Consider the following 21,800-nt stretch of genomic DNA (forward strand, 5'->3'; position numbering starts at 1 on the left):
CGGGGACGACTTAAATGCCATGCGAGTAACATCGTCTCGCGATGTTCTCATCGATGTTACCTCTTATTTCGAAACGAATATATCATATTATAAAATATACGTATAATAATTAAACTGCGGGTAATTCTCATCATGGAAAAAAAAATCCTCTATTCCAAAAGCTCTTCAAAAATTCACAGAAATATGTAGAATATACAGAAAAATATAGACATTTTTATAGAAATCTTTTTACAGAAAGTTAAATATTATTATGCGTTCAGAAAGAATCTATTTAGTAATGAACGCATTGTCTGATATCGACGAGCTTTTCAGATCTTTCATAAAACTTGATACTGCCTTTCGCATATCCCACTGGGCCTCCGACAGATACGACTCGCACGACTCGTTATTCATCCTGGTGATCTGCTTCATTCTGGCGACTAGCACCGACTTTTCGCTCGGGCTGAAGCAAACCGGCACGATCTCATCATATGTATACTTCACCACTATCTTGTCAGGAGTCACATTCTCTGGTGCTGCGTATATATGATATTGATCGTTTAAAATATGATATTCGTTGTCCAGGGAAGCTGACAGAACGAACGTCCTGGAGAACGATAGTACGTTGGTGCCGGAGCTTAGCTTTTTAAATAGACCCGAGACGCAGAACACGATGCATTTGTCGTCGTCGTACATGACGTCGTATGTAAAGGAACCCCTGTCGTGATAGGACCTGGGCAATTTGCTCAGAGCTACCAGAATGTCCTCCTGAGTGTGATAAAGGAACGTATTTTTCTTTGCGCCTTTCTTTAAAAGATTCCTGTTGCCTGTGTAAAGATTGAGGCCAGTTTTTTGCGCCACGGAATTGGGAATCGCACAGCTCATGGAATAAAACGCGTCCTTGTGATAAAGTCCTCGTAAACATGTCCTGTCTAGCTGATCGTGTAGATTGAAGAAGTGGTAAGTGAATTTATATACGAGACGCTGCGTCCTTTCGTCCTGAAAGTAGTCTCTGTACATTAGGGGCATATTTGGCACGATGGACACACCATCCAGCTCTTGCAAATGCGGGCAATATTTTTTTGCAGATTCGACATACTGGTTTGCGGTTGAATAATTTTCACAAAGCGGATTTCCATCCAGCCAAAGCTTGGTGAGTCTCTCCAGAGTCTTAAGAGGAGTTAGCGCATCCATATTCAATAAACTATTATGCCTCAGATCTAGGTATTTGATGGATGTTAAACTTGAATTCTCTATCGCTGATATGTTGAACAACTCGTTGCGTTGTAGATTCAGGTGTTCGATAGTAGTTATATGAGTTTTCGCCATCTTTAAGACGTGATTAGAAGTCCTGAGCTGAGACAATGGGCAATAGACAGTCTTGTCTATATCAGGATCCAGATGAAAATTTTCCAAATTTAAAGTCTTCTGATTTGGATCGTATCTCTTAGTTAGCGCAGTCAGTAGTATAGGTTGTATGTGTATTCTTAAATCATTGATCGAGGCATATCCTAAAGTTACCACAAGGATGATAGCATCACCCTTGACATTCTTAATAATCAGATTTGTTTTGCACAGCTTCTCAAGAGCAGGACCACAATTTCTTGCTATGAAATAGGCATCCTCTCCGCAAACTTGATACTTCACTGGTATCAAATCGATTGGTTCTATTGCCTTCAAAATAGCCTTCAAGACTGTCTCCTTGTCATACTGGAAGCCTCTAATGACTCTGATTTTATGCCATATATCAGCCCGAGCCATGAGTGCCCTTTCGTGGATCATTTTTGCTCCCATAGCTATTCTTATAGCAATTGAGGAATCTATTTGATAAGGAATAATTGGTACATTCTGTACCTGAACATTTTCTTGTTTCATCATTTTGTTGCATTAATTTGATGTACCTTAAATCGTTGGAAATCTTCTTTAGAAAAACCTCTTTTTCTATTATTTTTCTTCTCGTTTATTTTTAATCATATGCTTCTTTTTATTTTAAAGCTTCTTCAATGTTTACATGTCTGTCAGGTTACTTGTATGTTTCTCTGCAAATATCATTAGAAAGAAATGTATTCTCATGTATACATTATTAAATTCGAAGACTATTTAGATACTATAAAATAATAATCATACATGATTAATGTAGATGTAGTAAATATTAAAAAATTGTTTTTTATTTTCTAACCTACTGGTATCGGTATTTTTTCTTTTTCACTGTAGTATAATGTTTCTAATGGGCTCTGATAGATGCCACGACTCGATCATATCGATGGTAGGTACAATTAAAACCGTGAACTACGAAGCCACTAATGTTCTCAGAGGGTAACATATGACGTGCATAATTTCTGGTTTTGTTCTGTGCTACGTGCACGAAATACCAGTGCTATAGAGCAAGACGTTTATCTATATAAATATAAATAAATTCTTAATTTAAAATTTTTAAATAAAATTTTGTGGCTCTCTTTTTCTTTCTCTCTACACACACACACAACGAGACCGTAATATGTAAACAATAACGCGTTACTGTTTACATCAGCAAGGCTGAACATATTATTGGTCATTCGTTGGCAAAATATTCTATGCATTAAATAATATATACGCGGAATATTAATGAATTTTAATATTTATATTTTATTATTTACTTGATTATTTATAAAACAATTAATTCATTAATTTGAAAATAATATATAAACATGATAAATAAATTGTTATACAACTATTTTAATAACTGAACGGAATCTTAAGACGCGACCTAGGGTCATTCTTAAAATAAATTTAAATATAAGAACATGAATATCAGCGTATATTACCACCAGCATAGCTCTTAGATTCATAAGAGTATTGAAAACTTTCTCACTCAAAAGAAAATGCCTTTATGAAGGTGGAAAGATACATTGAAGAGGAATATTTTTTTTAATTTTATTAATTTTATTTTATTTTATTTTATTCATTTTTTAAATTTTATTTTAATACAGAGTTTCCAAACAGAGAATATAATATATATATATATATATATATATATATATATATATAATACATATATAAAATATATATTACATAATATATACAACTTAAATTATAATTATAATTTGTAATTTGCATAAAAACACATTACAAATATTAAATTATGTAGTATAAAAATAATTACGTTACAAATATATATATTATAAAATATATTACAAAATTTAATACAGAATATAATATACAATGATGTATATATATATATATATATATATATATATATAATGTATATATATATAATGTAATAATGTATAATGTAATAATGTATATATATATATATATATATATATATGTATATATATATAATATACAATGTATATTACAAAATATAATACAAATTTAATATAAAATATAATTTGAAATTTAATACAAAATAAAATTTATTATATAGAATTACATGAAAGTGTCCAAAGTATACGTATAATATAAAATTTACCAAAAATTTTTATATAGGCCAGACAAGACTGATTAGTGATGATTAATTATGCAATATTTATTATTAATAATCGACATACAATAATAGAATTTAATAGAATTTAATTAGTTTTATATAAATAACGTATAAACGTAAATAATCATAATCAAAAAAGTCATTAATAAAATTATTGATCGTTTCTTCGAAGAAAGTGTTTGCATTATTGGTGCATTTTGCGCGGACTATTAAAGATAATATTCAAAGAAAAGGTAGACAAAGCTTTGCTGTAAGTCAACAATTCAATTATAAAATATTAAATTATAAAATAAATCACGATTTAAAATTCCTGACGAATAAATATCGATAATATCTGGAATATCCGATTGCGATATGTATATTTTTTATAATAGAATAATCGAAACGCCTTCAATAGACATTATTATCGCGCGCGATATAATTATTATCATATAAATGCGAAAATATTTCGACAGACAATTTGATGTCTGTAACGTTCACGAATATATGTAGTACTCACTGTTCGATTCATTTGCGAATCCTTTATAAGATAAATCGCGACTTGAATTCACGGGAAAACGCGACGAATAAATAAATCTATAATATTTCAAATATTTAATTGCATATAATTTTTATAATAGAATAATCGAAGTTATCAAATACGCTGGTGACATATCGGTATGCGATAAAAAGAGGAGCGATCTTAAAAATGGGGAACGATTAGCGTTTTGTTTCTCATCAGATTTCGCAAGATCAATCTGCGAAGAAAAGTTAAGTGATCCATTGAACGTCAGGAACTTCATCGTAGGAGGAAACGAATCCCGGATCTTCCGGACTATTCCCAATAGCAATGATTTCAGTAATAAATCAATGACAATTCCCTCGTCATTATCTTCGATTCACGAAATTGATATTTACGTCAGAAAACATGTTCTTCCATTATTAAGAAATATATTTCTTTATTGAAAATTAAATGGATATAGCAATTTTTTATAGAAATATGATTACGAACGATTATATTTATAAGTAATAAAATCCATGCATCATTGAAGTTTGTAGTGAATGTGCGAATACAAATAATTTTGGGGTACCGTTAGCGCGCGCGAGACGAATCAAACCCGTTAACAGCAAGATTTAAAAAATTTCAATTCGAATAATGTGCAAAATAAAATAAATAATTTTAAATATATAATTAATTCTAGATTAATTCTCTAGATTCCTATTCTTATAATGTTTAAATTAATACTTTTTTTTTCTTTAATCAATATCTTGCTGATATAGGGGTACCCATTCGATTCGTCTCGAAATTTTTAAGTATTCGCACATTTGATGTAACATTCATGTATAATTTCGTGTATAGTATATATAAGATTAATAAAAATTATAAATGTTTTGAATACGTTAATTTGTGCATGTATTTTATTATACACATATATTAATATATATATATATATATATATATATATATATTATTAATATATATATATATATATATATATATATATAATGGTATATATCTAAAAACTAATATTTCAAAATGGCGATGGATGTCCAATATCTGCAAATAGTTTCTTAAAAGAAACTAAAAATTAATGTTAATATCCCCAGTACCTAGAAATAATTAATAATTAATAATAAAATATATTCGTTCGTAATCACTTTTATCAAACAGTTAATAAAAACTATTACAATATGAAATTACTTGAAAAATAAAAATTTATGCACAACGCTATATCCATATTTAATCTACTATTAAATCTTTCTGGCAATATATAGACAATAATAATACCAATCCTAATAATGATAGAACGAAGAAAAGAAAAGATACATTTTTCTCTTCTAAATATATATTATTTAAATTAATTCGACGTTAAAGAAGCGTATGGCGTTCGTCGTTGAATTACTATCGAAATCATTGCTTTCGGAAATTGCCAGGAAAACCTGGGATTAATTCCAATCTTACAATAAAAATTCCCAATTTTTTACAGAGCACCGAACTAGACGTCGCGAAAGGATCTCACAAGAACTGGTAAGAAATAATTCTCCATGATGAAAATCATTTCGACTCGTCGGCGGTATAAGCCACGCAACTTTCATTAATGTTTATTTAATGAAAGGAACGATAACTCTTTTATTAAAACAACAATCTCGTCTAAGTACGCGAAAAAGGACGCGAGAAAAACACAGTGTTTTTGCAACGGTAATTTATTAATTTATTTACATTTAAAATATTTATATTTAAAATATTTTCTAATACGAAAAAAAAATTCATAAATACAAATATAACTGAAAAAACAAATTATTAAATTCGTACTAATTAACTGGCGATTCTATAATATCGAAGGTGATCGTTAAATTTTGTGAAGCTAATATTTAATCCTTCATTTATCACATCGAATCTTCACTCTCTTATTCGACATTACTTTATATTTAATTAGCAATATTTAGGAATATTATTTGACGAGAGGAACAGAGATAAAATTCGTTTGTTAAAATGATAATCTTGTATAAGGACGCGAAGAGAACGCGGAAAGAACACGGTATTTTTGCATTCATACTTTGATAATTTATTTTAAGAATATTCAGTTCCGCGCAATATGGAATTCATAAATAAATAAAGCTAACAGAAAGCATATCATTAAATTTATAATAATTGACTCGCGATTCTGTAATGAATGTGTCCGTCAAATTTTATAATGCTTATATTTAATTTAGCATCGAATTTTTATATTCTATATAAAAATTTTCCGAATTTATTAATGACTCTTTGACGTGAAAATACAAACAGCTACTTTTATGAATATTCCATAAATATATACTACAGAAACTAATATTTTAATTTAATGAATTACTATTATGTAATCATTATACGTATACTTTTGATAACTTTTCGTGTAATTTACATAAGAATTTATAATCGTAAATACAATTTCATATAATGTAATTGTAGTCATAATTGTATTGTATTTTACACAATTAAAATATCAATGTTAGATTATAATTAAAATACAATTATAACTATTTATAATTTACAATTTATAATTTACAAATTTATGATGCTATCAATATCACATAATAATATTCGATTTATTCAAATATTTAATAACATCAATATAATAATTTGATATAGATAGCATTAACATTTGGATTAAATATATTATATTTGATTTAATACACATATATTTTTAAGTTTTAAAATAAAATATAACATGTTAAGATTTCTTAAACGTTAATAATTATGCAACTTCTTTAATATTTCTGAAGATAATTTTGATAATTTAAATTTCATTTTTAAAACATTTTTATTTTTAAAACATGTTATATTTATTTTCACAATGTTTTTAAAAATAAATTTAATTAAATTAAAGGTTCATTGAAAAAAGTGTAGTCGACCAAACCTGCCAGAAATTTTGTTTATTAATATCACATTTCGATCATATGGTTGTGGTCCTTATCAAGTATATACTGGAAAAGATTTATAAATAAATAAATTAATTAATTAACGGTTTGAATACATAGCACGCACAACGAATTAAAGTGTCAACAATTTTTACCGATGTAATAATAATCAGAAGACAGGCATAGACGATAATCTTGTAAAACTGCACAAATCACATTAATAAAAAACGTTATTTAACTAGATTCGAATTTGAGAGAAACTGATGCGTCCGTGTGAGACTTCGTCAAAAAATTAAATAACCTGAGGAAAAACGAAACTACGTGACCTTTATTATTTTGTCATAAATGTTGTTTAAACTATCCGTGTCTTTCTGTAGGTTGATTAGATTATTAAATCACTTGATAAAGAACAGCACTCACTCTCTTTCTAAATTTCTAAATTTCTAAACTTTATTGCTCGAATGTCATCGAGCAAATGATAGCAATACCATGACATACAAACAATAGTACCCCACATAGCATATTATACTAAAAGATAACGAAAAGATGTCTTTTTTAAATTATCTTTTTGACTAAGCGAAAAGATGTCTATGAAGACATCTTTTCGCTTTGTCGAAAAAGATGGCATAAAAGAGACATAATAGTATGTGGCACGTGTATCTTCGCTTGCCGCTACGCGGCAAGCCACTCTTAACTTTTCTCGTATTTAATATTTATTACGAAATGTATATAAAGAATTAGTAATTAATATAAAATTTGAAGCATATTTTTGCCTTTTACGAGCAGTAATGCCAGAAAGAGGATACTGCTCGCACGCATCAATCACAGAGAGCCACATACGTGTGCTACGCATTGTATGCATGTGAGCCGCATCTTTTTCCTGACATTACTGTTTATCAGTTTAATTTCTGACAAATTGAATTTAAAATAATTTATTTATATATATTTATTTATATAATTTATTAATAATCTGGATTTCTTATTGAGATTCAGAATACTAAACAGATTATTAGAAATTAGGCGGATAAATTAGAGAATTAGTCCATTTATTGTGTGTATTGTAGTATTTCTACTACCGAGTGTCGATAATCTATATAGAATGAATCAAGTCATCTTTTAGTCAACATATAGACAAGACTAAAAAGTCACTGAATTCGGATCATGAGACGACTTTGAGCCATCTTTTCGTTGACTTAACGAGTCAGTAATAGATGTCTGTGACAAAAAACTGTGTTCAGTTTTAGTAGTACTTTTAGACGACTTGGTACTGTGTTGGATGTTATAATAGAAATTAATATAGTTTTCGTAATAATTTCATATATATATATATATATATATATATATATATATATATATTTATGTATGTACAGGGTGCGTCACCAAAATCCGGACAAATTTCAATTTAAATTTCCCTCCATATTGCGCCTCCGCCCAAAGTCACCTTGGGCGTTTGAGTAAGTTTGATGCTTCTAGTAAATAGTCACAAACTCAAAATGGCCGCAGCGTCGACACCAGGCAGAGAATATAATCGAAGAGCCGCAATTATCGAAGGCCTTCGCGCTGGGCAGTCACCAACGGAAATAATTTGGTTTTTTAGATATCCGAGATCAACCGTCTATGATGTTGTGGCAAAATATCGTGCTTCAGCAGGACGGTGCACCGGCTCACACGAGCCATTTGGTCCAAAACTGGCTCTCAGACAACATTGACATGTTTTGGTCCAGAGAATTCTGGCCTCCCAATAGTCCTGATTTAAATCCCTTGGATTATTATGTATGGTGCGTTGTTGAAAGGGTCACCAACAAGTCAAGTCATCCCAACGTGACCTCATTAAGGACTGCTATTGAAGCAGCATTCGCCGATATGGACAGCGCTACACTGCAGCGTGCATGCGAACGTTTCAGATCGAGAATAGAGGCCGTTATTGAAGCTGATGGAAGTTATATAGAATAACCTTATACCCTGTAAGGACCCCCTATGTGATATGTGAAAGAATTTTCCTTAATAATTAATTTTTTCATTAATAAAATTTCGTTTAGAAAAATTGTTCGATTTGTCTGGATTTTGGTGACGCACCCTATATATATATATATATATATATATATATATATATATATATATATATATATATATGTATATACCTATATATATATATATGTATGTATGTATATAGAATTTAAAATTAACAAAAATTAGTTTTTATTTTGTCTGTATTAGAAACGTGAAAAATATGTTTTGTTAACTATGGTTTTAAAAACTTTTCTTATTAATGTCTTACGATTAAAAAATATTGGATACGTTTAAGAAACATATATAAAACGAATGTGTGTTACCTCGGGCATCATGGCATATCTTAAGTTCTTTATTGACGACAGCCACGTGTCATAAAACGTTGTGTTACGTTGTCTTTTAACAACTGATAATTAAAGGTTAACTGTCCATTTGATATCAATGTTGTCTTGTTGCAATGCAGTGGAAATTAAATCAAACTTCAAATTTTGTCTCGAAAATATTATAGTTCTAAGAAGTGACGTAGAGGAGACGATATATTGAATCCAATAAATATTATTGTTATATATATTATCTAACCGACATAAATAACTTATTGTTAGTTAATGAAGAAAAAATTGTATATGCATGTACTAATACTTGAATGTTTGTTTTCTTACGATACTTATTAGATATTCAACATGTGTATTTTTATACTTTATATATTATATAAGATCTGCACACTTTCATAAATGTTAACACACAATTGTAATTTTCTTTTCAAGCTTGTTTTATATTATGTTTTCGAACTTTTTCTTATTTCAAATTGTACATATAAATCTTTGTACGTATACATATATATCATTGCTGTGGAGGGAATAAATTTTTATAAATTTATAAAATATTTGAAAATACGTCTATTATTATGCATGAATTTAAAAAGAGACCATTATATAAATACTTGTTTAATTATACTTAGTTATTTTTAACTCACAGAATTATTCTTAATTATTCTTAGCAGAATATTTCTTTAATAATATAAAAATATTTTTAAAAATAAAAATGTTGTATATCAATTAATATATGAATGGACTGAATAAGTCACAAAAGGAGATCGGAGCATTACAAAATTATTTTCAATTATATTTTACGTAATTTAAGTGTTTATCACTTTTTTGGAAAAAGTAATTGATTTATAGCAGGAAAAAGAGAGAATTTGATTGAATGCACTAATTCGCACTGGAGAATATAAAAATTATCGTATATAAAATTACAATAGTATAATTAAAATAATAATGTAATTAATATTATACGTTTTTTATATTATATTATATTATATTATATTATATATTATATTAAGTATATTATGTTAAGTTAATATTAGGTAAAATTATATTATATACGTTATTATATTATAAGGTTATTCGATGCAAATAACGATAATAATAACTCGTACAATTATTTTAGTTATTTATGCTATTGGAAATATATATTTATTTATACTAGAACTACTAGATTTATACCAAAAACGCCACGCTATTGATTCAAACTGCATTACATGAATGTTACGTTACATGAAAACGTATAAATCACATTTTTAAATCCATTATTACTTTTCTTATAATCAGAATATCTTTTTATATAGTAAACGTGCCTCTTATGCTAAAGAGAAGATAGTCAGAAATAAATTAATATAAAAAGTTTATAATAAAATTCATTAAACAATTATATATACATATAATTATTTTTATTTATAGATATAACTATTTTAGTTTTACATATATATAACTTTTTTGTCAAACAATTTTTAAAGATTTTAATTCTTTTTGAAATAACGCGAGTATCTCCGCGAGTGAAAAAAAATAAATTACAAACGGAATGAAGCTAATAAGACGTCGTGGCAACGGGGATTGCCCGATTAGACACAGTACGATTAGACACAGCCAATTATATCGACCGATGCCTAGGGTAACCAGCACGATCAACCAATCGATTAGCCAATCCCACGATTAGCCAATCAAAGCCAGTTGTGTCCAATTGTAGTGTGTCTAACCGGAAGTATCTTGTGGCAACAGATTGATCATACGAAGCCAGTTACTGTGATCGCTAGTGAAACATACTGCCGCGTTACTTATCGCTTGATTCAAACTGCATCATATGAATATCATAAAAAATTGTGTATAAATAGTGGATTTTGAAAAGCATACGTAGTAATACAATTGTATATAGTAACACAATCGTACGAACGAATCGTCATTATATTTTTAATAAAATCAAAGATATAGTAAATACTTAAGTGAATTCGAATACACGCTGCGTATGCTTGAATATGACTGAAAATGTTACAAAATCTATAATTTTATAACTTCTTTAATCGTTTGTAGTTTGATTGTGGTTATCTTTTTATCGATGTTTTTCTACTATAATATTAATGAAAACGAAAAGCTGATAATAATTATATTCTTATATTCGCGATACATTCCAATGAATATATATCATTTTGTATTGTCATTTGTTCTCCTACAACAAAAATAGAAACTATTTACTTACTAAGAATTCTCTAATTTAATCTTAAAATATATATCCTGTGATCGCGACTATAAAAGGAAATCTAAAACATAATATTAAAAGATAATAACTTGCGATTCGTTAAAACTGAATTTTAAGGAATTTAATGAAAATATATGTATATATATGAATTTAACGAAATATATGTATATGTATATGAATTAATATCAATTTGATTAACACATCAGAATTAGTAGAGTGAGAAAAACAACTAATTCAGGATTCAACGGAAGTCGATTGAGTGCAAACTTTTACGAAAAATGCAAATTATGTTTGGAACAATATTATGTGTTTTATTAAAAGGTTTAATACTGACAAAAGCAACTAATACGCCGAAGGTTGATATCACTTCGAACATCTTCCAAGAAGAAAATATTTCCATGTATCCAGATTTAAATTTCACGCAGGTAAAAGATATTTTCGCTTGATTAAGAAACAATTGAATGTTATTGCAGTAGTGTAACTAAAAATAAATAGTAATAAATTATATATTCTACCTATAATAGGATAAGATTAAAAAAAAAGTAATTCAATATAGAAGAAAAAAGTATGTACAATGTTGTAAAAAAAAGATGGATAAAGTTTCGAAATTTTGTTTACAAGTAGATGTTATATAGTATATTAAATTTAATTACAACGATATTTTAAAATTTGACTGAATTATTTTGTCTGTCTCTCTCTTTCTCTCTCTCTCTCTCTCTCTCTCTCTCTCTTTCTCTCTCTCCATATACATATATAATTATTATTTCTAAAAATAACAATTTTTAAACTTAATGAAATTTTCTGTCTACTATCTGCTACATTAAAATATACATACGATGGCGCTTCAACAGATTTTTATGTTATTTTTCTTCAATTTTTAAAATTTATTTATTTTCCTATATATATATCATATTTATTGATATATAGTAAGCTTTATACTAATGTAAATTTTATTTTATAAAATTAATTTAGAATGTTAGCATCATTTCTTTATGTTAAGGATATGTAATTATATAACGAAACAGAGCTACTAAATATCGAGATAGAAACTCTGTCTAATAAAAAAATCATTCATCAAACATTCTTCAAGTTGTATCTATTAACGCTGATATTTTCGATCGACAATATATTCAATAATAATCACTCGAATTTATATTAATTTTCATTGTATATATATCCATTTATATACAATTATATCCACATATTTTTATGGAGGCATTATCGGTTTATACTATCGATTCATACTATTATTTCCAGAATTTGTTTGTATTAAAAATATAACGATATTCGAGAAAAAACTTGAAAAAGTTATAAATAAAAGAATTTATATAATTCTATGACTCTAATATTTAATAACTGTAAAGAAACAATATTTTTATTTTTGAAACCTTTTTATTTTTGAAGTACAAACATTAATAAAACTTTAGTAATATCGGCAAATTTTTGAAAAGAAATTTGAATTACGTAAAATTGTTAAAATTGATAAAATTGAGAAGAGTTAACTAACCTATCGTAAAAAAGAATCAAATCGTTCGACAAATTGTTTTAATAATTGCAAAGAGCTGCACTTTCGCTTGCACTACTTGCTGTAATGATGCTAAAAGCTGTTATGATTCCTCATTGACTCTCGTTAACCTATTGATTGATTTTATTTTTGACATGAGTTATGTTAGATATATAAGATGCTATAAAAAAATTAAAAAATATATATTTTACGATATGAATAAAACTACATCACATTCAATTTATATTACTTAGGAATGGTATATACCGGTATTATTAAGCAAACAAAAAACAAATGGCAATTTTTCGTTTAATTTTATAATTTATATAATTTAACAATAAATACAACCTTCAACAATATAATATTCACTTAATTCTTTTCGTACGTTATACTTTATGAAGGATATTTCAATGTCCGAGAAAAGTGATCATCATATACTAAATTTCAAATCTGACCGGAGTTATTCTGATAGTATGACTGTGAGAAATGGCCGAGAAGTCGATGAGGTTCCACTTGCAAATATTTCTATTATCCCAGAATCTATCGGTAAGTTGCAAAAAAATGCATAAAACATTAATAACAAAATCTATGACGAAAAAGTGTAAATATAATTTAAATTCAAGAGAGAATGGAAATCAAAAATATTTTCCAGTAGTAAGAAGAATATAAATTCTATTCCGTCCAAAAAAGAAATAAAAAAGCATAATATATATATAACAGTATACATAAAAATTGTCATAATTTAAAGTAAAGTCAATTTTATTAATTTGATACTCCGTTTTAAAGCAGTCGCAAATATTATACCTCTGATTTCTATAAACTATATATAAACTATAGGAATTTATCGAAAAATACTTGTCATTTTATTAAATGTTATTTATTCGTTTTTGCCATGAATTAACGATTACTTTTCTAAATCTGAAATGACACAAAAAATTCTTATATTATTTTTTAAAGGTCAATATTGTGCTAATTTCCATATTTTGTAGTTTACATTTATTTTTTTGTAGTTTAAATTTATTCCTTTATTTTCACATTATATTGTTTTTTTCTGAGTTAATTCACTTAATCTTATATATAATTATGTTAATACGTACGCTCTTAAAATCTCTAGAAAGCAAGCCAACATCTCTCAGAGCATTTGTACAATACGACAATAAATTTACAGAAAAAGTAAACGACATTTTTGTGACATTGAGGTAAGGAATCTAAATTCCCAATTGTTCTTTTATTTTTCTCTCTTTTTCTTAAATTCAACGACATATAAATATATCAAAATTTTAATTCTGTTATAATTTTGATAAATGTAAAGTGACTAAAATTTTATGCTTTTACAGATGGAACCGACCTGAATTTACCGATGAAATAATACAGGGATACACAGTGCAATGTTTTTTCATCGAGAACTTAAAAGAGATTCAAATCTGCGATGATAAAAATATTACAACTATAAAATTGGAGCACACGGTGCACAATCTAACATCTAACACGACATATTATTTTCGAGTACGTGCGCATACTAAAATTGTTGCTGGTCCTTACACGGATTTAATCAATGTGTCGACTGTGCATGAAAATCCAATACCTAAATTATTAGTCACATCGGAAAAAGGCATCCACATATTAGACGTGGATTTAAACATTACTAATTTCATAATGTCAGAGTACGTATACTGATAAAAAAAATAGTTATATTTATCATAAATTATTTTTAACACTAAGTATAAAATTAAAGTTATTATTATTATGCACAAGTTTATTATTATCAACATTATAGCAGTAATAACTATAAAATTAGAAATTTCAATTATAACTTTTTACTATACAATTATAATTGGTTCCTTTCTTTCAGAAATGTAGAATATGTCTGTTATTCGATACAGGAACGCAAAATTTATTGGATAAATGGAAGTGATCTAATGATATTGAAGATTAATGAAAATAATAACACAAAAATAGCTGGCTTTTATCGAGGAAAATATTTCTGCGTTGACTGGGTAGCAAGAAATTTATATTTCTGGCATTATTTACCCTACTCTTATATTGTAAAATTCGACTTAACAATGTGGGAAAATGGCATAATTAAATTTGATGAAATTTACAAAGCAGAATGTTGTATTTACCATTTAAATGTACCGTCTATGGGGTACGTTTACTACCGTTTATCTGAAAAAATAATTTTCCATTAAAGGTTTATGCATATTTGTAATTTTTCTATAATTTTACGTGGTTTTATAATTAAGATCATAAGTAAAAAAAATAATAAGTTGTAATATAATTAAAAGAATTTCGAATTTTTACTACGTACAAGTTTCTACTTTTGTTAAAATAATGTTTTACAGTGAGTAAAATAATTATATATTTTTCAGAATTTTATATTTCCTATTTCGCAATTTAAGAGGTACAGAATATAATATAATGAAATATCATCTCGATAGAAAAATTGAACAAATTGTTCCAGTAAATACATCCTTGTGCCCTGATAACAATTATGTTCCTAATGATATGATAATTGATGACATAAATAATGAGGAGCCGTTAATTTACTGGTTATTTTCTAATAGCATATTTGTGACAGACATTAACGTTTTTAAATGCAGTAAGATTTTACACATGAAAAACGTAAATGATAAATTCATACTTCGCTCTATTACAATTGACAAAACAAACATTTACATTTTAAGATATAATTCGAATGATATATACGTTTTGAAGAAGAAATATGCAAGTCTCAATAGCGTAAATGCAGAAAAATATGTTGAAAAGATAATAAGCGCAAGTAAAAATAAACGTTTTTATCAAATTGACGCTTTTGATCAATCTCTACAACCATACCCTCCAATGAGATGCCTGACACCTGACGAGAAAGTTTATAATTTTGAGAATGTGAATGCAACAACAAACAGCATCAGTGTGAATCTTCCGGAGCCGGTTGTAAAGAGTGGATGCAAAAAATATAATTTACCAACTACTATATATACTATCTCCATAAGCTGTTTAGACAACAATCTCAACAAGTCGGAGAAATTCAACGTGCTACGATATGTGACGTTCGAGCGATATTACGAGATTCAGAACTTAACACCATTTACAGAGTACAAATTGAAGTTTACTTTAAACAATTTTTACTTTGATCAATTATCAATAAATCCATTTGATTCGAATGTGATACCAATAAAAACTAATTCCGGTAAGTTTGATGCACCAGAAAACGTAAGTGTTCTAGCTTTAACGCCTACTATAGCAGTAGTTCATTGGATGCCACTCAAGAAAGTGAACTGCGTGACCGTGACCTACGAAGTGCATTGGAAGTCAGTTACATTAGTGAACGGCACGCAACACAAGAGCAAACAATTTATCAATGTGCCGAAACGTACGGCAGACGGCAGATTTTTCACAAAGATTAACTTGTCGCTACCGGTACAAGATTATATGATATACGTGCGTGTATATCCAAAAAATTTCAGTGATTTCTACAACGAGAGTTTAAGCAAGATCGTTCACATAGAACCAAACAATATTACTTTGAGCGGGGTCGACATAAATAGCATGAACATTTCGTGGATCTCAAACATTAATCTGACGATTTTTTGTATACTAGAGTACAAAGATATTGCAGCAGAAAAGTGGCAAACAATGAATTATATTAAAATGAATTATAACAGTGAAGTAATATACAAGGTCGAAAATTTACAATCGGGAACTTTATACAAGTTTCGCTTGAAATTGAGATACATCGAATACGAGGAAGATTTAACATGGCCGGCTGATGAAAGATTTACTTTTTCAACACGTGGTAGCAAACGTGGTAAGTAAATGAAAATACCTATACAGCACAATAAGATTGCAGATATAGTGAAGAATAATTTCATTGAATCATTGCAATATTGCAAATCATTGGAATGGAGGGGACTTAATTTTCGCGGGGTCAGTTTTCCCCCTAGAAAATAAAGTATTACGGACATTTTTTCGTACGATGTGTATTTCTTGAGATATTTCGATGTCTGAAAATAAAAAACTCATCTTGTATTTATTTACATGTGAAAAATGCATAAAAATGCATAGAAAAATATAATAATATCTAAATATAATATTATCTATTCTTAATAAAAACATATATTATCTTTGAAGATTAATATCGTATTAGTAAATGAAGTGAGAACATATTTGTAATATTGCAATATTGTTACAAAAGTAGTTGTAATATTCTGCATAGATATTATGTTTTAATTTTTTTAGATATGAATATGCCTAAAATTTAAAAAATTATATTTTGTATTAAAGTTATAAGTAAAATTAAATTTGTAAAAACATACACAGACGAAGATATTAAAATTATATTTTTGCTTAATATAGATATTCCGAGCACTCCTGGAATAATAGCGAAAGAATATTACTTATTATTCATGTTAAGTTTTATCGTTATAGTTACTATAATCTGCATCTGGTACTTTTATTATTGTAAGTATTTGATTTAGGTATCGACTTGAATTGTAAATTATACATATATATAACTGATATAATATCTAGAGATTTACTGCAAATAGTAATTTACTTATATAAAACTAAACGAATAAATTTATTAAAAACAATAGATTTTATAATACATATTATTACATAATTAACTCGAAATTTCATAACAGTGCATCGCAGAGATAATGAACAATATTTGTCTTCAACAATGAACGATATGGAATTGAAGATTCTACATGTACCTTGGCGAAACACTCAATTCATGATTGACAATTTTACGTTACATTATAATCCAGATGAATGTGCGGTAACCATAGTCGCACGTAAACAGATTACATTTACAAAACTTCTTGGAAGCGGCGCATTCGGAAAGGTAAAAATTAATTTTTTCAAGCAATGTTTCAAATTAATTTTTGAATTAACAAAACAGATATGTATATTCTAATAAAGATATAAATTACATAAATTTTTATAATAGATTATAAGTAATATAAAATTTAGATGAGACAACAAACATGCACTTTGTTATACATTTTTCGTTGAATTATTTAATATAAAGTAAAATATAATATTACTTGACATTAAACTATATACATTTTCTAATGAAGTACGCATGTAAATTTGTGTGAAATATTTTGCAGGTGTTTCAAGGAAATGTGAAGAACTTAGAAAGATCGGGCACAGAGATATCCGTTGCAATAAAAACGCTTCGGAAAGATGCTTCTTCCTATGAGAAAAAGAAATTGTTAAAGGAAGCCAAGCTTATGAATCATTTTCGACACAAACATATATTAAGATTGTTGGCCATTTGCTTAGATGGGGATTCTCCGTTATTAGTGTTGGAATTGATGGAAACAAATCTGTTACAATATTTGAGAGATTGTCGAAATTTGGAAGCGTCAGATTCGGCTGCTTTGCGTTTGCAGGATTTGCTCGCCATGTGCGAAGATGTTTCGCGAGGTTGTTGCTACTTGGAAGAGTTGCGTTTCGTACATAGAGATCTAGCGTGTCGCAATTGTTTAATATCTTCGAGGAATCGAGAGAATCGTGTCGTCAAAATTGGGGACTTTGGACTAGCTAGAGATATCTACCAGAATAATTATTATCGCAAGGTATACAGTTATGAAAAAAAATTAATAATTTAAAAATTAATTCTTTTGAAAATACATTCCATTTTTTTATCATAATAGTATCGTGCATTGTTTCTTTAAGTAATATAGAATATAAATAATTTTTATTTATGTAAAGCAAGACATAAATAAACGTTTTTTTCATTTTGCACATATTCTATAAATGAACAACTTAAATCAAAATATTAAATTTTCGTTTAAATCATGTTTTAGAAAGAAGAATGTTGTCTTCCTATTCGCTGGATGGCACCCGAATCTTTGATGATTGAAATATTTACTTCTCAAAGCGATGTTTGGTCATTTGGAGTAATAATGTGGGAAATTACATCGTTGGGTGAGAAACCTTATACTGACAAGACTGAGAATGAAGTGATATATCATGTACGTGCTGGAGGCAGGTTGCCGATGACTCTTAACTGTCCGCCACCATTGTACCAGTTGATGCTACGTTGCTGGAGTGCAGCGGATGCTAGACCAAATTTCAAATTTTGTCTGGAAAATATTATAGCATTAAGAAAGAACATGGAAGATGCCTTACTGAGTCCAGTCGATGTTATTTAGTCGATATAATTAAATTAATGTTTATCTTCTTTTTCGAACGATTCAATAAATGCAGGAAAATTAATTTTAATATTTCTAAATTAATTCTGTTATTTTTAGGTTTAATCTTAATATTAGATTTATTATAAAGAATTCGTTTGTTCTATTTTAATATAGCTAACATTATTTTTATATATTTTTATTATAATTTTCATATCAGTATAATATTTTTATGCTTAATACCTTATATAATACAATGTACTAAATTAAAATTAAATATAATTACAAAATAGTATTACTATTAATAAATAGATTGTATGCATATTGTCTTTTAGTTTCTAATTATTTCCAATCACTATACATTTCTATCCAATATATTCTCTTCTTCGAGTTCTTGAATTATTATATTCCTTTATGTTTATTGTATTCCTTTGTGTTAACATCATACAGATTACCATCACTTGTCATGCTTATTCCTTCCTATGGAGTCCATTGGAATACTTTCGTTCTCAGGTATAGATATTGAAATCACTATAGTTGCTTTTTTCTATTTTCTCGATTATTGTCTCTTTTTCTTTTATTTTATTCAAAAATATTTAGATAATATAACATATATTTATACAATTTTGGTACTTCTATTAGTCCGACTCTTCCCCTTCGATTTGTCTGGCATGTCTGACCCTATCGTAATTACGGCCGATATTCATAATTCACTCTTATATTTAAGATCGTTTTAAGTAAGTTGGAATGTAACTATTTTACTAACTAAACGAAATCTTAAAAAGCAATCTAAGATCATACTTTAAATGATGTTAAATATAAGAATAATTTATATGAATATCGGCGTACAATACCGCCGGCATAGATCTCAGATTCATGAGAATACTTAAACCTCCCCACTTGGCAAATGCCTTTATTAAGGTTAGAGAAACATCGAGGAAGAAAAAGTTTTTTTATTTCTTTTTTATTTTATTTTTATTCTCTTTTAATACAGAGTTTCCAAACGTAAAATATAATACACATGAATATACACTCGTCAACAAAATTGTCGCATAGGTAATTTCATGTAAAATTTTCGCATAACTTCAAATAAATATAACTACGTCAAAAAAAGGATTTGAAATTTTTTTTTCATTCTCAAGCTTAAAGCCTCTATTTTGAAACTCATTTGTCAGATTTAGAATTTATCCCCCCCCCTCTCGTCATCTCCTCAAAAGTAAGGACGTGTTACATCTCCAAAAAATTGCATACTTTGACGCATTTCACATGGTGGAATAAATTTTTTTCTCAAATTTCATGATAATATCGTAAAATATGGATTTTTGTGAATTAAAAAATTGTGTGAATTAAAAAAAAATTTTTAAGTAGTCCATTGAACGTCGGGAACTTCACTGTAGAAGAAAACGAATCCTGGATTATTCTCGATAGCAATGTTTTCAATAATAAATCAACGACAATTATCCTCGTCATTATCTTCAATTCATGAAATTGATATGCACAGAAAACATGTTCTTCCATTATTAAGAAATATATTTCCTTATTGAAAATTATATAGATATAACGACTTTTTTTATTGAAATGTGATTACGAACGATTATATTTATAAATAATAAAATACATGTATTATTGGAGTTTGTGTTAAATGTGCGAACACATATAATTCGGAGTATCGTTTGCGCGCGCGAAACGAATCGAACCCGATATCAACAAGATATAAAAAATTTCAATTCGAACAGTGTGCAAAATAAAATTAATCAAATAATTTTAAACAATTAATTCTGAATTAATTCTTTAGATTCTTATAACGCTTAAATTAATAATTTCTTTTTTTTTAATCAATCTCTTACTGTTATGGGGGTACCCATTCGATTCATCTCAAAATTTTTAAATATTCGCACACTTTATGTAACATTCATGTATAATTTCGCGTAAATAATATATAATATTAATAAAAATTATAAAAATATTTTGAATACGTTAATTTGTGCATGTGTTTTATTATACATATATATATATAAAATGGTATATATTTAAAAACTAATATTCTAAAATGGCGATGTCCTGCACATAAAATTCTTAAAAGAAACTAAAGACTAATATTAATATCCCCAGTACCTAGAAATAATTAATTAATAATTAATAAAATATATTCGTTCGTAATCATTTTTATCAAAAAGTTAATAAAAACTATTACGATATGAAAAATAAAAATTTATACCTAAAGCTATATCCATATTTAATCTACCATTAAATCTTTCTGGCATTAGATAATAATAATATGAATCCTAATAATGATAGAACATTTTTAACGAGAAGAAAAAATATATGCATTTCTTTCACATCTAATAATATATTATTTATATTAATTCGACTTTAAAGAAGTGTATGACGTTCGTCGTTGAATAACTACCGAAATCATTGTTGTCAGAAATTGTCAGGAAAATCTGGAATTAGTTCCATTCTTACAATAAAAATTCTCAATTTTCAACGGGACATCGAACTAGACGTCGCGAATGGATTTTACAAAAACCAATAAGAAATAATTCTCCATAATGAAAATCATTTCGACTTCTTGGCGATACGAGCCATTCAACTTTTATTAACATTTACCTAACGAAAAGAACAACGATAACTCTTTCATTAAAATGATAATCTCGTCTAAGAGCACGAAAAGAACGAGGGAAAAAGACGGTTTTCGCAACCATAATTTATGAATTTATTTATGAATATTTTCCAATACGAAATTCGTAAATACACGAATATAACCGAAGGAACAAATTATTAAATTCAT

General features: G+C 27.7%; 2 protein-coding genes across 3 annotated transcripts; one reads left to right on the top strand and one right to left on the bottom strand.

The window, feature by feature from the left end:
• Nucleotides 1-130: 130 nt before the first annotated feature.
• On the bottom strand, nucleotides 131-2,275 carry LOC105253200 (nuclear RNA export factor 1). Of its 2 annotated transcripts, none has more exons than XM_020028115.2 (2): nucleotides 2,159-2,275; nucleotides 131-2,018 (listed from the first exon to the last, which is right to left on the bottom strand). In XM_020028115.2, exon 2 carries the CDS (start codon nucleotides 1,855-1,857, stop codon nucleotides 268-270), a length of 1,590 nt encoding a protein of 529 aa, XP_019883674.1. In that variant the 5' UTR covers nucleotides 1,858-2,018; nucleotides 2,159-2,275; the 3' UTR covers nucleotides 131-267. The 2 variants fall into 2 exon arrangements, with proteins under 2 accessions (XP_019883674.1, XP_019883675.1); XM_020028116.2 differs by lacking the exon at nucleotides 2,159-2,275 and adding an exon at nucleotides 2,107-2,131.
• A 9,501-nt stretch (nucleotides 2,276-11,776) lies between these two features.
• Nucleotides 11,777-19,030, top strand: LOC112637962 (proto-oncogene tyrosine-protein kinase ROS-like). Its single transcript, XM_025408730.1, has 10 exons — nucleotides 11,777-11,787; nucleotides 13,268-13,412; nucleotides 13,981-14,065; nucleotides 14,204-14,530; nucleotides 14,719-15,012; nucleotides 15,236-16,674; nucleotides 17,223-17,327; nucleotides 17,510-17,712; nucleotides 17,981-18,451; nucleotides 18,683-19,030. Exons 2-10 carry the CDS (start codon nucleotides 13,277-13,279, stop codon nucleotides 19,028-19,030), a joined length of 3,408 nt encoding a protein of 1,135 aa, XP_025264515.1. The 5' UTR covers nucleotides 11,777-11,787; nucleotides 13,268-13,276.
• Nucleotides 19,031-21,800: the final 2,770 nt, after the last annotated feature.

This window comes from Camponotus floridanus, unplaced genomic scaffold (assembly GCF_003227725.1).
Source record: "Camponotus floridanus strain SB8 unplaced genomic scaffold, Cflo_v7.5 scaffold226, whole genome shotgun sequence".
Lineage (NCBI taxonomy): Eukaryota > Metazoa > Arthropoda > Insecta > Hymenoptera > Formicidae > Camponotus > Camponotus floridanus.

Excerpts from the sequence above, each read along its gene's own strand:
- LOC105253200 (XM_020028115.2), bottom strand. The coding sequence starts at position 1,857 with ATGATGAAACAAGAAAATGTTCAGGTACAGAATGTACCAATTATTCCT.
- LOC112637962 (XM_025408730.1), top strand. The coding sequence starts at position 13,277 with ATGTCCGAGAAAAGTGATCATCATATACTAAATTTCAAATCTGACCGG. Across the intron at positions 13,413-13,980 it reads TATTATCCCAGAATCTATCG|AAAGCAAGCCAACATCTCTC; the intron begins GTAAGTTGCAAA and ends TAAAATCTCTAG. Across the intron at positions 15,013-15,235 it reads TTAAATGTACCGTCTATGGG|AATTTTATATTTCCTATTTC; the intron begins GTACGTTTACTA and ends TATATTTTTCAG.